General features: G+C 40.5%; 1 protein-coding gene across 3 annotated transcripts; it reads right to left on the reverse strand.

The window, feature by feature from the left end:
* Window positions 1-2687: 2687 nt before the first annotated feature.
* nlrc3 (NLR family, CARD domain containing 3) lies at window positions 2688-19549 on the reverse strand. Of its 3 annotated transcripts, none has more exons than XM_030399230.1 (19): window positions 19314-19549; window positions 17719-17886; window positions 13756-14019; window positions 11613-13359; window positions 11439-11525; window positions 11098-11181; window positions 10219-10302; window positions 10028-10111; window positions 9827-9910; window positions 8716-8799; window positions 8508-8591; window positions 7969-8052; window positions 7198-7281; window positions 6225-6308; window positions 5844-5927; window positions 5132-5215; window positions 3789-3872; window positions 3276-3359; window positions 2688-3117 (listed from the first exon to the last, which is right to left on the reverse strand). In XM_030399230.1, exons 2-19 carry the CDS (start codon window positions 17840-17842, stop codon window positions 3027-3029), a joined length of 3405 nt encoding a protein of 1134 aa, XP_030255090.1. In that variant the 5' UTR covers window positions 17843-17886; window positions 19314-19549; the 3' UTR covers window positions 2688-3026. The 3 variants fall into 3 exon arrangements, with proteins under 3 accessions (XP_030255090.1, XP_030255091.1, XP_030255092.1); XM_030399231.1 differs by having other exon boundaries at window positions 17719-17891; XM_030399232.1 differs by lacking the exon at window positions 19314-19549 and adding an exon at window positions 14333-14440 and having other exon boundaries at window positions 17719-17815.
* Window positions 19550-19699: the final 150 nt, after the last annotated feature.

Genomic DNA, 19699 nt, shown 5'->3' on the forward strand with positions numbered 1-19699 from the left:
GCTCTCGAATGGGAACCAGACATAACAGTTTGCATTTTTTGTAATCAGAAGTTCCAACAAAGTTTAAACCAATCGAACTGAAACCTTTTTCCAAATAGTTTTTTGGACACATTTGGCTTCATTGGCAGTTTGTCAGTTTGTCAACATCACGCAGCTTATTTACCTCCTCCGCCATTTCACGAACCATATCTTTAACGTCTGCTGCAGCATCAGCTATTTGCTGGATCTGAGAGCACTCTCTTTTATGTGGCCTGTGTGCTGAAAGGTATGCCGCAGCTATCTCTTTTGACTCTACTTCTCTGATCACTAGAATTAAGAAAGCCACAGACCGTGTTACTTGAGACTCACTATACGGCAGCAAAGAGATATGCTTTATCTCCACAGATGAAATACAGTTAAAATTATCCTATGCTAATTACATACCTAGATTTTTACCTACACCACAGGAACACATTTGTTCCTGTGGTGTAGGTAGGGGGTAAACTTGGACCGAACAGTCATGCAAAATGCAAAAGGCTTTCTCATTTTGTTTTGTTGGTGAGCAGTCATATACATGCAACTTAACTCCTGTAGTTGCTTGAATACCAAGCCATCACTGCATCTCTATTGCCACTTCAGCTAAGAATGACAGGGTGTAAGGTTGAGGAACACATATACAAAACTCACTTCACACACACAGCGTTGAGTCAAAAACGTTTCAGCTCCACTTACCACCGGCATAGTAAGCTGGGAAATCAAGAGGACAGTTATTTATATCTTATTTGTCAACAGGACATTCAACGTACACAGGCATGTTGGTTCTGGAAAGAGCTGGAAGAGAAGCATAGTTCACAGTCAATCTCTGTGTCTCCCATCATCTTCTTCTGGTCCTGCACTAAGGCTGTACAGTGGGTTATCCACTCCTTTCTTATGTTTAATCTTTACTCTTATGTTAAACCGGGATGTCTTACTTTATTTGTGTGCTCAATGGTGTTCCTTCCTTCCTCTCTGAGCCTGACATGTAGTCCACTCAATCAGGCCCCTTTGGGGAGCCTTCTCCTCTGTGTGGCCTCCGTCCTGTGGCACACATCCTGATGGAAGCACGAGACCCTGCTTACTCATTCTCAGCTTCTCCTGAGCCCTTTCGCCCAATTTAATAGGAAAGCTCGCTAGAACCTTGAAATTATGTGTTCGGCCCCCCAAGCCGAATCCTATAGAGCTGCCCTGCTCACCCACATAGATGGGCCACCACGGATTGCTCATCTGAAGGTGAGGAGGATGAGAAGGCCCCCTTGCCACCTCCAGTGCCAATTTCCCCTCTAGCCAGAGGAGATGGTCCACACCTGGCTGGGTGTGCCCATTGACCTTTAGTACTGTTCTGGCAAACAGCAAGGAGGCTTGATTAATACAAAAATCACCTGCCTGGAAAGAATGAATAGGCTGTTCACCTGACCGGATGAACATGTCAGTAAATGACCAGTAAGAGCTGTCGTTTCAACACAGCAGTGGCTTTGATAGCCAGCTTCTCTTCTAGGTTTGGCAAATGAAAAGGAAACACAAAATACAACACGTTGAAACAATAAACTCCTTCAAGTCATCTGACAGCCATTCACAGCACACCTCACACACTCTCCCATAAAGTTGAAATCCCAATTTGGATTTCCAGCAATTGATTCATTTGTACATCTGCCTGTAACTGACCCTCATCAAAATTCCTTCATGCGGCCAATCACCATGGTCCATTCATACATGAGAAATTCCAGCCCTTCTCCCTCCAAACAATCCCTGCAGGCATTATTGGTGTAAACATAGCTCTGTATTGGGATGCGGACTTGGAAGCATTGTGATGAGGACATTCTGGATGAGGTGGATTTGAACCAGATTGCTTATTGTCACTAGTTGGATCCAACTATTTAGCATTTTTACCATTAGTGGGTCTTGTAGCACTCTCTGACATCACACTATGTCACCATGTTGTTATGCATTTGCATAATATATGCCTGGCAGCGTCTCTGGCACATACAAATTAATTCAGCACAGCGTCTCAAAAACATCTTTCAAACACTGTGTCGCAAAGTGAAGTGGCTCTGAAACACACAGGCCTTCTTTTTTTTCTGTCTTTTTTATATGGTAAATCCAAGCGTAAGGGGCTGTAAGTTAAGTCTAACTCCATTTAGAGAGGTACATAATCCAGTTTAATATGTGATGTAGACTCTGGCAAAGATCTGAGCTGTTGGTTTCTCCTTTTCTCAACAGCGACCACCAGTTTAAGCCCAAACAAATATAAAACAGATTGATCACAAGTGCCATAAGACCCTGTTCAAGCCATCTCCTCTGCTCTGGGCTGTGGGACCCACTGATGCTTGTTGCCATGGATCCCACTTGAACCTTTAACCACTGCCTCCTGAGCCACTTAATCACATCACCTCCTCACCACTCTGCAAGAGACCTCTGTGTGGTTTCTTGATTGATGTAAATATCCACATGGTTGATTATGATGTTATTATTTAATTTTGTTATATAGGATCAGTAGTATTATTACTACTGTTTTCTATTATTGTATTTATTTATTTATTTTCCTGGCACTGGTGCATATGCTAAAGAATCTTAAGAAATAATTCCACGCATTAGCGATGAATGGATAATTTAGCTGTGGAAATCTAAATAAAGTATCAGTTTAAAGGAGACATACAGTGAGCAGTGAGGAATTCTGCTGAGTGAATATCAGTATCCATTTTATTTTTATTATAGTAAATTCCTTTGTGCAAATAGAGCGACTGTATAGAAAGACAGGACATCTAAATTAGGACATATCCTCATTTGAGACAAGTCTCTTTTTTATCCATTGGATGGCAACTGATACTCCAATAACAATAATGTCAGAATAAATATACATTTATCTATTAATACAGTTATAGAGTGATATTCAAGTACAAAAATACAGCTAACTATATTACATAGTTTACACCATCTTCTGATAACCATGCCTGCTGTTATGTCTGAGCTACAGGGTTGACCTTCCTCAGCTGCAGCTGATCTTTTCTGGTTCAGATGTCGACCACACAGCCCGGTGCGTTGGCTCTTATCGCGTCAGATATTACCTTTGCTCCAGATTCTCCAACACCATTTCCCTGCAAACTGCAAAAAACAGATGTCAGTTTAAAAACGAGCAGAGCGCTTATTAATCAGACGGACAGTATTTCAAGCCCATCTTTGAAATCCTGCCTTCTATGATAAAATGCACTCATCATCACACACAGTAAAGAGAGCAGGGTGTTGAAAAAGAAGACACTCACTTGATGTACGTCAACTGGTGGTTTCCCTTCAGGGCAGTTGCAATGAATATGGCTCCATCCATCCCCAGAGAGTTCTCCTGCAGACTAATGATGCGCAAGGAGACGAGTCATATTTTTCTTTGATTAAATGGTCCAGATGTTTACAGTATAAAGTACAGGCTTTTCTTTTCAAATGTAAAATGCTGGATTTTGCTGACATCTTTACAGAAACAAACAGGAAGTCCAGTCCCTCAGAGCTAATACAGATCAATAGATTTAATCTTAATCAAAAGAAAATATGTTTGAATTGGGAAACTTCAATCTGAAATAACAAAAAATCCAACCAAATTGAACAGTTAATTCAAGTCAATTTCCTTTGGAAATGTAAATTTCAGTTTGTTGAGTGTTTTTTCTACAGTGAAGACGTAGGGTAGAACAGTAACTAAGGAGTACTACCTGCACTTATACTTTCTAATCTGGACAGACTGAAATTATGGTTCTCGTGGATCTTGATCAGCTCATGTAAGGACTTACTTCAAAGACTTCAGGCTTCTGTTGCTTTTCAGCGCATTAGCCAGAGCCTTGGCTCCCTCCATCCCGACAGCATTCCCACGTAGACTGAAACAGCAGAAAATGTGTTGACATTAACAAACACTCACATTAAGTATAAAACAAAGCAACGTAGCAGAGCATGTTTAAACACTGGCAGCATCAAGAAATACAAGGATGTGTTAGATTACAAGGCACCAGAGACAACTGAATCCAAAAACGGAATTGTTATTGAACCAGATCTTTCCTTATGCATCTACTTTGTGTTGTTTCTAATGATGAGATGTTAGAATTTCTTCTTTTCCATGAAGTAGGAAGCCCACCGCTTCGTAATGAGCTGCATTGTGCTCGTTGCATAAAGGAAAAAAAGGAGAGGTTATTAAAGAGTCTTGCCCCTCCTCTCACCGAGGCTTTGTTCTTACAGACTTTACCTCACCATGCATTTTCTTACAGACTTCATTTCACAATGCATTTTCTTACAGAGGCTTTCTTTTGCTGCTGTTTTTAAAAAAACATGATACAAAGTGCTTTTTGATGGTGGTTTCTTGATAGAGGCATAGACTGCAGTGTGTTGTTATGCGGTCTTTTCTTAGGTTGCTAAAACTACATAAGCTAGCGGTCAGAAAACTTGATCTCTCAATGGGGGGGTCTTACTCTGTGTCACACTGTGTTAGACCATGGATTAAATCTATGTCAGAATATCCCTTTAAGCCTGTTCTTCTGTGTTGTTTCATTGACCAAATACCTTTTAATTACAATTGAACTGAACTTCAAAACTGAAAGAAACTCTCTATGAGAGCGCTGGGGCTGACTCTACGTTATGATTAGTGTGTTGTCCACTTTTTCAGACAATCAATATGTTTCACAATAAAATAACCTGACAAGAATGTCTGTTTGGTTAATAAAATCACATATCTGATAAGCCAATGAATGGTGTCAACTGATTCAGAAAATGTTCTACATTTTTTAAAAGTTGCCCACAGTGGTCTCCGTCAAAATTATATCCATCATGTCTGTAGGGTTGTGGCAAACAGACAAGTTAAATTGGGTGCTGGCGTTGTCGGGCTTGAATGGACAAACACATTTCAAGTCCAAAACTATTCAAAAGCTGTCAAACCTATACAACACACAAATGAGAGTGAAAATGCTTTTTTTCAGATGGACTAAGTAATCGTAGGAAATAAGCTTCGAGACGAGCAACAGTGTTTCTCATTAACCCAGCAGACCTGCTTTTCACATTTGAGCCACATCTTTCTCTCTTATGCTCAGGATACAATCATCTGTAACTTAAAAAACAAAACAAATAGAGAGTTAGAGATTCTACTCACTCTAATGTTTGCAGGGTTTGGTTTGTCAGAAGAGCCTTTGCCATAGCAATGGCGCCACTTGTTCCTGCTGAGACGCCCTGGAGACTAAAGAGACAGCATGCAACACAGTTAAGATATAGGTCAATAATTGGATGCCACATATGCAAAATGAATTTGGTCATCACAGCTTTTATGTGAACGTATATTCATACAGTATTAAAAATCAAAAATACACATCTTCCCTGTCACCTGAAGGGGTATTTATCCTTCTAGATTGTTTTGGTGGGAGTCGTCAAGTTTTGAGGATACCGGCCGTAGAGAAGTCTGCCTTTTCGCAAAAATAGCAGAACTAGATGGCACTCAGCTTGTGATGCTCAAAGCGACAAAAAAGTGCACAGGTAGATGGATAGATGCTTCCTTCTGCAAGGCCACACAGTTGGTGGGTGTAGTTGGGTTGAAAGAAAAAAGCTCCTACACGAAACTCCAAAAAAGGTCTGTGGACACTCCTGTTGAGTTTTTCAAATCTATTTTTTTTTTTTGGTGCCCTAAAAGGGTGCCATTTAGTTAGCCAAGACATCTCTACAGCTAATATCTCCAAAACTAGGCAATTTAAATCAAAACAGTCTAGATGGATAAAACGCACTACAGGTGAGAGGACAAAAACAAATTTTTTTGGGGGGTCAACTGGCTTTAAAGACTGAAATAAATATTGATCAACTGTTATACTACTAACCATAAAGTACGTAGAGAAGCGTTGGTTTTCAGGGCTTCAGCAAGAAAAATGACACCTTCATTCCCGATAGCATTCTCCTGCAGACTGCAGCAAAAGACGGAGACAAACAGACTTACACACAGACACACCGAAAATCAGAAATAACCATACGACCCTGTGGCTGAAATTTGCCATAACTGTTTTGTGGCTGATAGGACCACGATCAGTCAATGAAACCCTGTAGCTGGCTATTTGTTCTCAGTAATGATGGCCCAGGCTTCCTCGACAGAATACAGCTTTAAAATCTGGGTGGATCAATGTAATTACAGAGAAAAGTGTGTGTGACAAATGGGTGGGTAAAGTGAGGCTGGCATCGGCAGCCGTCTGAACTGTCGGCCTTACTCCAAGAGCTGCATCGTGGAGTTCGAGAGGAGAGCGTGGGCCAGAGCTTTGGTGGCAGAGGACTTGATGAAATTCCACTGAAGGCTGTGGAAAGAGGACGAGACGAATATCAAGTCAACCGTGAGGCAAAAGCTACATGTGTAGTTTTTCAATGTCACAACCATGACAAATAAAAACAGGTACAGATGAAGTGCTAAAGTAGTTGTGTTCAGTGATTCTGTGGCTGTGACTGACTTGCACTTATTTATGTTTTGGCCACTGGTGGGCAGCAACACATGTTAACAAAACATTGACGTATTATGACCTCATAAATTTGATGTAGTGAATGTGTTAGCAAAGAATAGCATAATTAAATATCAACCAGGTTCAGCAAATAGCATTTATTTCCAACACTAACAGTATAAACAGCTCTTATTCTTGGTTCTTTAACATCTAAATGCTCCATTATCTCCACCAGCTAATTGCTACCTCCGCCTGGTTGTTGTTGGGTGCATCTACTAATGAATGACAGACTAGCTAACAAAGCTGAGCTAGCTAACGTTTCAAAACCTGTTGTTTCTTAGAATGTCACTCTAACCATTTAATCGATCATCAAAATAGTTGGTGATCTATTTCATTGATAATTGATTAATCGTTCAATTGTTTTAGCGTCTATAAACAAGGTAAAGTCTCTAAAATGCTCAGTAGAGCTGAGTGAAACTGCAGAGTTGAGTCCCATTTCACTTTACATATAGATATTTATCAATAGTGCAAAAACTATAGTCAGACATTCTCATCAATCTTGACGCTTAACTTTTTATATTCTGATATTGTGATCTGATTGCACGACTCTATTTAAGGAGCTAGTGGAGCGGGGTCTATAATTTAACCATTATCGTGGTACTCAGGAACATTTTCAAAGCAGCAGGTAATGCCTGAGCCACAAGCAGGTTTGTGTGTGTATCACTCTGTGTGCCGACATTTCCTCACTTACTGCAAAGACGTGAGGCCTTGATTGAACTTAATTGCCCCGGCTATGGCTTGAACTCCTTCATCGTGTAGCAGGTTGGCTGTGAGACTGAGACACAGACAAGGACATACGAAGAGACACACACACATATACACAGCAAATATATTACACAAGATCCCACAGAGTAAAAAAGCGACAGAGAGTGACAAAGACATCATTATCTACATTATGTGTCATTTTACTACTGCTTTTGGCAATATCTCTGCTTTCCGGCTGATAACACACATGGCTTTGAAGTTCGAAAATTACACATACTTTTATTGGGTGAAAGTGATTAAAGGTGAAATAATCCTAAAAAATGGTTTGATGAATGCCATGAATACTAAGCAGTGAAGTTCTACTACTCCAAAAAAAAATCACAGCATTCACACTTGGGGGGACATTTTTGCTTCACCTCCGATTCCCCAGTGGAAGTAGTAATAGAGCAGCACCAGAGGCGAACCAACATGCCTCTATTGATTCTGTAACACCTTTATGCTGTATGAAATGATTCACTTGAGTGGCTTTATGCTGGTGCTGCTTGGTTCAGTGTGAAAAAATTGAATAAAGTGGCATAGAGGTGAACAATTGTTGCAGCGCTGTTGTAGAATCTGGGGCTTTAAGTTGCATGGGCGTGTTCCGCCATACATTAGCCACAGTTTGAAATACCAAAGATAACAATGTCTGAACAGCTGGGTCTTTCTGCACTCTTTATGGGGCATTACAGGACACACTGCCTTTAACGAAATGACTCACTCAAGGTTTTGTAGGGAGTTGTTCTCATGCAGCGCGTGGGCCATGTTCTTTGCTCCCTCCACACCGATCGAGTTCTCCCTTAAACTGAGCAGATTAAAAAAACATAAAAGAGGAAAGATCAATTTACGTACATTATGCACCTCAATATTACTGTAAATCCAGAGACAGTTCCATACACCTATTGACCTTTTTTGGGATACATGATGAAAAGATGATACTCTCTCTCACCCTCATGTCTGTACAGTAAATATGAAGCTACAGCAACCAGCTACTGTGCTTATCTTACCATAAAGACTTGAAAGTTGGGGAAACAGCAAGCCTGGCTCCTTCAATTGGTGATAAAATCCCCCCACTAGCACTTCTAAAGCTCTAACCCTAAACTAATGTGCAAACCGTTAACTGTAACTTATAACTCATCACCACCACACCACTAAGTTTAATTTCGTAAACTTAGTTCCAGTATCAAGTCCCGAATATCGTTAATCTTTGGTTGTTAGAGGAAAGCGACCTGGTAAAACAGAGAGAAGTTTCAAACTTACTTCAAGGAGACGAGACCCCGGTTCAGCCTGAGTGCTTTGGTCAAGGCCGTCATCCCTCTGTTGCTGATTGAGTTACTCTGAAGCCTGCCAAAAGAGAGGTTCAACACATGACTCGCACACAGTCTGTGAATGTAATGGCCCACGACATCAGCGGCAGAGATTTATAATCAACATGATGGACAATAAGACGGCTACAGAAGATACTGACTGAAGCGAGAGCAGAGTGTGGTTGACTGTCAAAGCCTCTGCCAGAGCGATGGTTCCTTTGTCCCCAAGCTGGTTGCTACAAAGACTACAGACAAGAAGAACAATACAATGGACCCATTAAGAAAAGGTCAAATAATTAATCTAGACAATCAGTATGTGACTCAATTAAAGGCTCTGTGGTTAACAACGGTGAAGCCTAGCCTATTGAATGAGCAAATCTAGCAACAAGTTAGCTTCTGTATTCATGTAAAAGAAATTGAAAAAGAAGAACAGCTAGCAGTATTTAATCAAATGGGCAAACTGTTAAATGTGTAATTTATAAAATATGACCAGAATTCTAAGGCGGCTGCAAAATATTAGGGAGCTGCATATCATCAGAGTAATGCTTACCTGCTGCACTTTGGCAGCTATTCTGGCTGTAGCTAGCTAACAAGGCAATTAAGCTAAGTTGTCGTTTGGTCTCGGTTTGGTTAAAGGGAGAAACTAAATTCAGTAGTAGAAGTATTAAGTAGTACAAAGTTCAAAGTAGTATTAGGGGACAGCATGTGCCAGGGTTAGCCGCTAACATGTGTAGACATCATTGCAACACATACGTAGATGTCTTTGACGTGACATCAACACTGATGGGTGTTTTATGCTGAGTTTAAAAGGCAGTTAAACTTGTCTTAGATTAAGTGAAAGAGAGAAACTTGAACTCAGTGTACAGGTGTATTTTTCTGTTTAAATGAGAAAAAAAAAGTGCAAAAATATTTCCTTTCTTGACATTTTGCGAGTCGACTGTGGCAAGCCTGCTGCGTTTACATCTCCCAGATGAAACTAGGGGAGCTATTGAACTGATGCATCTTGGGGCATCTATGAGATAGTACGAGCCAGGGCTAGCTGGTTAGCATGCACTCTCATCTCTACAACACAGCACAGAGACTTTTGTTTCTTCACATTCTGTTGATAATGTTTATTATTTATTGCATGTTGTAAGCTAAAATTCTGGCCATATCTTACAAATTGCCAAATTGAATGTTTGCATACTTGTACCAGCTCAATGCCGAAAAGTGCAGTGTAGTACAATCAAGGTCAGTCTAGTGAATGAATATACTGTATTGATTTAAGATTACATCAGCTTTGTGAGAGTCCGGTTTGTCTTCAGTGCATCTGCAATCCTTTTGGCTCCTCCTGCTCCAATCGTATTCTTCTGTATACTGAATGATTACATGCATGAGAGAACAACGTTTTACTCCACATCATCAGCATGAACAAACACATATACTATGCAAGGGACATGGAACAAACATAAGTAAGAGGCAGTAAACACTCACTTCAGAGACACCAGTTTGCGGTTGCACAGCAGTACCTCTGCAAGGGCCTGAGCACCTTCCTCCTCAATGGCGTTGTTCTGGAAGCTGATGAATGGTTAGAGAAAATGAACAATTACAGCAACTATGGGACACACGGACATATTGCAGGATAATTGTGTGGTTAAGCTGAAATGTATGGCAATATCACCCACTTAATTGATACAAGGACTTGGTTCATTTTCAGAGCCTCTGCCAGGAACTTTGCACCTTTAGAGCCGATGTTGTTGTTCCGGAGACTTAATTATAAAAATGTGGTTAGATGATATACAGCAATGGAAAATCACAACAGAAAACCTATGTAGCAATATACAGAATATGCTAGTTACATTTGAAGAGAAAGACCATAAGAACTGCAGGAATTTGGTTGGTTGGAGATTTGCACAAATGCAATAAAACCAGAAAGTTTTCAGGTTAAAGAAACCAGCATAAAAGTTTTCCCTAATTTATGTTTAACAATTGTTTACCAAACAGGCAGAGCACCAACTTAAGTTTAGTGCTGTAGAAGCCCACAACTTTCCTGTTATGAACTCAAAGGGTTACGGCCATTGTAGGATCTGATATTGCCCTGTTGGTGTTATGTCTGGAACATCATCATTCAAAAACATCAATCATTTCTAAACCTAACCAAGTATTTTTGTAGCCTAAACCTAACCAAACAGCTACAGAAAACTGAGGGAGACAAATAAGAAGCAGACTTCCTAAATGAGAATCCTACACTTGACCCAAGACTTTCTTGGTCTTTCATAATTTGATGTTATATACCTTTATGGGGCTAAGTAAGCAGTCAACCCTGCAAATGAACCCTTAGTTGTTGTTTTTTTACTCTTTCATTTCTGCACCAGAGGCCTCCTACAACAAAATCTGAAGGGTCAAAACATTTTTTTTTTTTTTTTAGGTTTTTCTATATTTGGGTCTTACAGGGTTAAATGATAATCCTGGAGTATCATCATGTTTTGGTACAACACCAACATTGTGATATCACACTGATCTATGGCCTGTGCAATCAGTCAATGGCAAAAAACAGATCTCACTTGAGAGAGGTTAGCGTCCGGTTCACCAAGAGGGCTCGACTCAGGGCTTTGGCACCTTTGTTGCTGATGGCATTCTCTGCCAAACTGAGGAGGTGAAAAAAAGATAAAACATTTATATGGTACAAAGTAGTAATGGTAATTACAGTCATCATCATCACTGCACCAATCCTACAAAGGACTGGACTCATGATCAAGAGTCTCTTACACCCTCATAATAATCAAGACCGACACTAACTCATAATTATGTACGTTTTACCATTTATGTGAGCAATCAGGCATTTCAATGAAATGTTCTTCATATGAAGAATTACCCGAGGAGTTGAAATTATTCTTATTCTCACCTTATCTTCTGGATATGGCAGTCTTTGGCACTTAGGAGGCTTCCCAGCAATTCCATGACATCGTCTTTGAAGTGATTATTCTCTAACCTGTGGAGTACATAAGTTTAAAGTTTCAACCTTCAATCTGTCTTTTGAATTTTAGTGTATTGGGAGAAAGTGCTTTGGGTAGCTGACCTGAGGTGGCTGCAGTACAGCAGCTGTGGGAGCAAACATTTCACTGTTGAGTAATTCAGAGAGCCTGTTAAGTTGGTCTGTTCACTGCATTCTGGAGACACATGCAGCAGGTAGCCCAGCACGACACAGTGAGCCCGTGTCAGCTTCCCTGCTAGGCTACCAAGCTGTAAATCTTCCTCTACGGTCCGCAACAGCTCTGTGTGTTGCAGCTCCTGTAGACAATAAGCCAGGTTGACTGCACGCAAGGACACAACAGCACCCCCGCTGACCAGGAGACCTTGTAAGAACCCTGCTGCCCATGACTTCAGATTGCCATCTTCTTTCCCGAGTGCCAGGATTCCAGCAAGTGGTTTCAGTGCCACTGAGGACAGCAGGCCTGTCAGGAAGCGCACAAACACATCCAAATGACCATCTTCAGCTTGTTGCGAGTGCTGAAAGGCACTTTTGAAGTGGTTCTGGAAACCAATCTTGGGCCAAGACATTGTGCTCTCTGAGAATAAGTCAAAGATGGCCCGCTTGGAGGAACCATGGTAGAAAGTAGCAGCAAGAAACTCCTGGAGAGTCAAATGAGTGAACCGGTATGTTGTGGAAATTGGTGACTCCTCCCGAACAAGAACTCCAGCACCAAGACTGCACTGAGTTAACAGGAGATCTATCCCATAGGCCCTTAGGTCCTGCTCGCTGAAGGTGTACTTGTGTTTGAGGAGCCCATAAAACGCCAGACGTCCAAGGTTCCCCAGCAGTTTGCGATTGGTCCCATGGAGCTGCTCCATTTTTACAGGCTCCCTGCCTCTTGGTTCACCCACTTCTGCCTTCATGGAACAAAAGTGAGCATACAGCTCAGTACAAGTCCTTGGAAGGCTCTCTTGCGTTCCACTCTGCATGATGTATGTCAGAGTATCAGCTACTATCCAGCAAATGCACGGTATGTAGCACATCACCATTAGGATATTGTTGGACTCCAAGTGTGCCCATATTTTACTGGCAAAATCTCTCTCTGAGAAGTGATGGTTTAGGAAGAGCTGGATGTCCTTCGGGCTGAATCCTGGGATCTCAGTCACTCTGTCAACCAAACCTCCAGGGATGAGTGAGGCCACTCCTGGCCTGGCAGTCACCCACACTGCTACATCAGGAAGCAGATTCCCTCGGATGATGTTAGTAACTAGGTCATCAATGGACACTTCTTTCTTCAGGTCATTGCACGGAGCTGCATCGGAGAAGTTTAAAGTGCAGCGGAATTCATCCAGGCCGTCAAGTATGAGCAGTGTGCGACAGGAGCCGCTCAGGACCAGACTGGGATCTGTTAAATGAGGAAAAGCCATCTTCACCAGCCTCTCTGCAGAAAGTTTCTCCAGCGAGTTCAGCTCAGAAAAAGTGAAAGGCAAGACGAAGCTCACATCTGCACAAATTGCCCCCTGGCTCCACTGCCTGATGAAGTGTCTGACCCAGGTTGTCTTGCCAATACCAGCCACCCCGACTGTGAGGGAGACCCTGGGAGGTAAACTGACCCGGGTCAGGGGCTCCAAGAGTTTGGGCAGCCCCATCTGTCTGAGATGATTTCCTTTCCTCCCTCGAGTGACCCCCACTTGCATTAAGTCATGTTCCTTTTGCTGGAGGTCAGAAAGTCCATCGACCATAAGTAAGGTTCTGGAGGAGATGTTCAGTTTCGGGCAGCTGACTGAATCTCTGTCTCTGTACTGCTCATATCGACGCAACAGCACGTCTTTGTGTTCCTTCACCATGGAGTCTGCAGAAGAGAGCATGCTATTGTCAGTAATACGGAAATTATCAGGTTTGTTATTTTTTGATTACAACTTCAAGGAGGAAATTGATTGCATTTATATGTGCGCAATTGTACCAAGTGCTCTCCAGTGTGTATAGTTTACAGGCACAAATTCAAACACTGTGTACAACACTGTGCAGCTCAAGAGGAGAAGTTTAAGGCTCAGTGTCTTGGTAAATGACATAGTTGACATGCTGTTCAGAGGATTTAGGAATCAACTAGTATCTCCACTATAACTGCATGACCTGCTCTACCACCAAAGCTACCAGTTGCCTTCACTATAAGAACTGAAAGCAATTTCTTCGTCACCTTTTTGAAAATCACCAACACAGAGAGAAAATCTAATTTCTAGCCCCTTACCATGGTTTATGACGAGCTGGGCCACCTGAGAATCTGAGCTCTCTATGAAGCCCCGGAGGACATCGGACCCTTGAGTGTCCTTGCCAGTGACAATAGTTGTGAGCATGTTAACCTGGTCCTGAATTCTGCCCGCTTCCTTGATCCTGATCTCCTCAGCTGAGCTTAGCACATCCGCCTTTCTCAGGTGGTTCAACATCCCCTCCAGGAAGGAGGTTGTTATGAAGCGCCGTAGCTGCTCTTGATGCTTTTGGATCCAGCCAACCTCTGAACCAAGATGGAAAGAGAAAAGAAAAGAAGAAAAAAGAATCATGAATGAGATAATCAAATCGATAAGCATTCATCAGTAACTGAAAGTTAGAAAATGCATGCCATTTCAATTAAGGACAGAGGCTAGTTATTGTCATTATGTCTGACACAGGACAACTGTTTCTGCAATAAAATTTAATGAGAGCTCATGCTGCTTCCCAATGCTTCACTTAACCATGACATGACATTCAAAAAAAATTGTAGATATTGTCTCTGTCCGACATTTGTCATTTTGTTTTTCTTCTGTTGGGTGAATCGAATTGCACAATACCTATTATTCTGAGAAGCAGTCTGTTCTCCTTTTTCATTTCCTCCCCTGATATTTACAATGAATTTCATAAGTATGGCCATGTTCATCCCCTTCGTTTGATGGCTTCTTCTGTAAAACATTTTAAATTGATCATCCATCTTATAACACAAACAGATATCCTCACCCTATTCCAACCCCCTCTCTCTTGCTTCTAACTGTGATAGCAGCCTGACTCTATGGATTGCAATGTTGGTCTGTCTGTTACGTGATCGGTCCACCACTATGACTGACTGAAATATCTTAACAACTATTGGATGCAATGTCAATTTGTGTTTGTGATCCCCTCAGAATGACAACTTTGATTATGTAATTTAGCATTTCTCCTGCTAGCCCCGCCTACATGTTCCCGCTTGATCCATAGACGCTTTTCCTTTTTTTAATAGTTTTTTTAAGCTGGAGCAAAGATTTAAAAAAGAAAGCTCCACCAATCCAAAATTCATAATAGAAATAATGAAAAAGTACCAAAACGTGAATTTCTAATGCATCCTCAAAAAGGATTGAGTTAGGAGAGAATTCAACCGCATTCACTATCCCACAACTCAGGAAAGACTTGTGTTGTACTCACTCATAGGTACCAGTCACCTAAGTACGCCTGATTTTCAAAGATCCATGCATTAGTTCATGAGAAATTAACAAATATATTTTGCTTTGTTAAAGGAAGTGAGAAAAAATTCCTGGATCTGAAAAGTTAATGGGACCCATCCTCCATCCAAGTCTCGTGGAAATCCATTTATGTTTTGTGTAATCCTGCTGACAAACCAACCAACCAAACAACCAACCAACAAACAAACAAACATGTGGAAACATAACCTCCTTGATAATGAAGTAATTACGGAAAAAAAATCACAACATACAGCACGACAGCCAGTTAGCAAATAAACCCAGACAAAGACAGCCAAGGATTTTTGCTACGGTCTCTTCTCCAAACTCCAAAAACCAATTTAATCACTGTTAGAAACCTAAATTTAACAGGTCCATCAATTCCTTGCAGCAATGTTCTGCAGCAATTATTGTGGTCAGCAATTATCATCAGTGCTTGTCAAATATGGTAACAACATTGCCTACAAAAAAAAGGTACCTACGTATTTCCTCAGCCTTAATTAACCTTACTTGACAGTGTAATTACAGTCATTTGAATATCGTAACATGCTGCTATCATGAAGTCCTCAATAATCCACGCTGAAACACCCTGCTGGCATTTGAACATAAAATCAGTAAGCTGCTTTTAGAAAAAAAAATAGGTTGTAATAGAAATCTTTTCATGATCAACCACAGGCTGCATTGATAATCCAACTGAAATCAAGCAGATTCAGATTCTTGCATTTTAAGCTATACAAAACCTGAAAAACGAGTATCAGCCAGGAACATCTGACTCTTGCCGTAGGTGACATCAGTAGCACCAAATTCTCCTCAAGACTCTCCATCCTCTTTGAGTAAAACTGAAAGGAACTCCTTGGCTTTCAATCTGCCGAATATCCGTATACTAACTGTCTAAAATAACTCAGTGGCACCTACATTTTCTGGTACCTTATTCTCGAGAAAGATCAAGGTAATTTCCAACACCTGAAAGCTTCCTGAACACTAGCAGGGTCTCCCCCCCAGGAAACTGTTGAGCGGACGTGGTGAGCGGTATGTCATTTGTGATCAATAGTTACTAGGCGACAGTATCAAACAATAGCTTCACTCAGTAAATGTAGCCGATGGTATATAATTTGTGTAATAGCTGCTTCTGACATTTTTTACCCTAAAACTTTAATGGAGGTGTATGCCGGGTATTAAATAAAGAGGATGGTGGGAGTGGACCATTGCGGGGAACTTGAGTGTGATCTTTTTTTCTTTTCTTTTCTTTTTAAAAAAAAATCATGCCCCTTACTTTTTTATTCTCTGAAAACTCCCACATCTCCGGGAAAAAAAGCATACAGCAAATCTAGATAAAGCTTGTTTTGCTAACAGTTAAATATGTTCCAACCAGTCTAAACTTGGTTGATGTCAGTCTCATTTTTGATTTAATAATTTTACAGTCCTAATGACCCTGCTGTTTGTGTCCTTAGACATTTGACAGAGCAAAGACAGTTGTCACTCATTGCATGACATAGTGTCACCACACGAAAACCATAAAATTGCCATCCTCTGCCAAGTATTAGTAACAAAAGTCATTGTGTTCAACTAGAAAGAGAAAAAAAGACCAACTTGAAACAACTGGTCTTTCCATATAAACTTGTTAAACCCTTTGATTGTAATGACTTTTTCCTCATAATATTTGAAGGACTTAAATGAAAAAACTTCAAATCATGGCAGATATGTCGTCCTTTCATCAATCACAGATCCTGTTGCCTCACTGATAAGACTTTAATCTCACCTCTGTGGTTTAGCAGAATGTGAATTTGTGGTAGACAGTGTCATAAATAAATAAAGTAGCTGAAGATTAGTCAGAATAAAAGATTGATCTTCGGTATAATTAAACTGGAGATCATGTTTTGGCTCAGTAATGAATAAAAGTAAGCTCTTACATTTAATGATGTTGTTGTATCCATAATCATGATTCATATATTTCCTTAAAAAAAATGGATTGTCCTCATCTTACAACCAGACTTCACTATCTTCTTCATTATGATCCAGTCGTCCACCCTCCACAGTATCCCTGTAATCATCCCCCTCATTTGATTCTTTGAAAACTCCCACATCAACAGGAAGAAAAAAAAGAATACACTAAATAAAGCTTGTTTTGCAAACTGTTAAATACCATCCAACCAGTCGGATCTTGGTTGATGTCAGTCTCATTTTTTGAATTTTACAGTCTTATCGACCCTGCGGTTTGTGTCTTTTGCCATTTTACAGAGCAAACCGTTCTCTTCAGACAGTTGTCACTTGTTGCATGACAGTGTCGCCAAACAAAAAACCACAAAATGATCTTCCTCTGCTTGGTGCTAGAAACAAAAGTCTTACTAATGCACCAATAGAAATGTAAAGAAATATTAAATAAATACAATTAATAAACTAAGTTAATAAATTAATAAATTAAGTGGGAAAGTGAATTACTTGAAATAAAATGTTTTGCTATTTTGAATAAATACAGTACCAAACTGAAAAAACAAAACAAAAAACATTTGTGTCCCGTTGTATAAATCAATAATAACTACATGTATTTTTGATGGTGTTTTTCTGGTGCATTAAATGGCATATTGATGTAGGTTTTGAGGCATTTAATTTTTTATTTTGGGCAGTTTCTGTCCTCCATACTGTAAGTTGGACTGGTTGCTTTTATGGTGAATAGTTTTGGGAAACACAGAAAAGCCTCTTTCTGCCATGAATCATTTCATAGGTGAACCTGTTAAAGAAGCTCTTACCCTCTGTGGCTGCTTGTGAAGAGACGGAGCTGGACGTGGACTGAAGATCCACGTAGCAGTCATCCTGCCACGTAATGCGTTTGCTTCGGTCCAGGATCGAATCGTAATGTGCCTTCCTCTCCATGAGACAGTCTGATAATCTCTGCCGACAGAAGTTCCCGTTTGTGTCTATACTACACAAAACAGCATCGTTTACACAAAGTCCAACTACCACAGACAGCATCTTTCATAATTTCCTCCATTGTCGAATAACACTAAAGTTTATTATATTGTGTGTTCAGTCGTTTGTTAATTATTCAGTATTTCTGTTCAAAAGCAAATAAAATAAGCTGGCAAGATGAGCCCAGAGCTTACAGAACAATGTGCTTTAAAGTTTGTATCTGTTTTGAATATTAATGGAACCAGTTTGATAAACAGATCTGTTGAAACTTGAGTAAGCACTTCACACATCAGTGCCAGCAACACTAATTGACACAAGTTGCCTCAGGCCTATGACCTTGTTATTTTTCTCAATCAGTCTCTTTAAGGACCATTGCTGCACTTGACATTTGTCAGCCATGACATGTGTACTGATCAAATAACATCTGTAGGATCTGATTTGACTAATTTTGCAATTCATTTTCTGTTTAACTTTGTAATACCACAGGTAAAAAGGTAGAAACTGTAGGGGGGGTCACCATGCTGTACACTTCCTCTGACGTTTTGTTACGTTTTGTTACGGGTTCCTGAAGCCCACAGTGATGCTTGTCTCTGTCACAGGCTGAGTACTTCTCTTTAGCTTTTAAAAGACAAACATATATGCTACTTCATTTATTCTATGATCTATTGTATCTTGCATTCCATATTTATTACTTTTCTGTTGCAAAACACATTATGTTGCATCTATTAGTATGAAATTTGGTATACACATTTATATGTTGTGTCGTTTCACATCACAGCATATTAGCAAAAATGCAGTGAGGGTACTGTAAACAGCAGTTTAAAATGATGCTTGAGGTTTCACAGCGACAAACGGGAAATGGCGAATGCCTTCCTGTGTGGTTTGTTGCTGATCACGTAACTTCTCTCAAAGGAAGCCGATTCAAAAGCCCAGACCTCAGAGCGTGACAGCTTGCCAGCTCAAATGTACACCCTTAATAGCCAATGATGATGTTGTCGAAATGTGTTGGTGGTGTCAAACAGCTGCGACAGCGTTACACTGACAAATAACCCGGTACAGAAACACAAGGCGGCAAAATTACACATTATCATCGAGCAAACGCCAAGCAAAAGTAGCAGCATCATCTTCATGATGCAACAGGCTGTGCAAAGAATACAAGTTAGACAGACAAGTTGTACATTTAATTAAGACTTGTTAATCATGCATAAGTGTCTGTATACGTCAGAAATGTATTGTAGTTTACGGAAAAGTTAATGGAAATCTGTAAGTGTTTATTCTATTTAATATTCATTGTTCTGGAGCAGAAACAGACTCAAGCTATGATGGAAAATTGGACTGCAGTCAGTATCAAACATTAAAAAACCTTCCGTAGCTGTGAATGGTAAACACTGTGGCAAAATGTGCGAAGAAGTAAAAAAAAACCCTGTTCACTCACCATGGGCTCGTTGAAAGTTTCCTGTAGGTGTTCAAAGGGTGTAAAACGCTGCCCACACAGATGTTTTACATGGCAGCGACATAATTATCCCAAAAGCGGGTGCAGGACAACTTCAAGTGTGAATCAGAGGAATCTCTAATGGAGTGAGATCTGTTTGAGGACTACTGAGCTGAAGAAACGAGTCACAAACGCACAGCATCTTCAGTCAGCACTGCTGCTGGAGCTATCATGCTGCGGCTCCTTCCTGTCTGTCTGATCTGCCTTCCTGTGCTGCGGTTAGAAGGTTGAGCAGTGAAAAAGAAACAAGGGTGTGCTCGCAATGTGACATCGTCCAAGGCCTAAAGGTTTAACCACATTTCAGTCTCTGCTATTTGAAAACTTGACTG

Source organism: Sparus aurata, chromosome 20, assembly GCF_900880675.1.
Source record: "Sparus aurata chromosome 20, fSpaAur1.1, whole genome shotgun sequence".
NCBI lineage: Eukaryota > Metazoa > Chordata > Actinopteri > Spariformes > Sparidae > Sparus > Sparus aurata.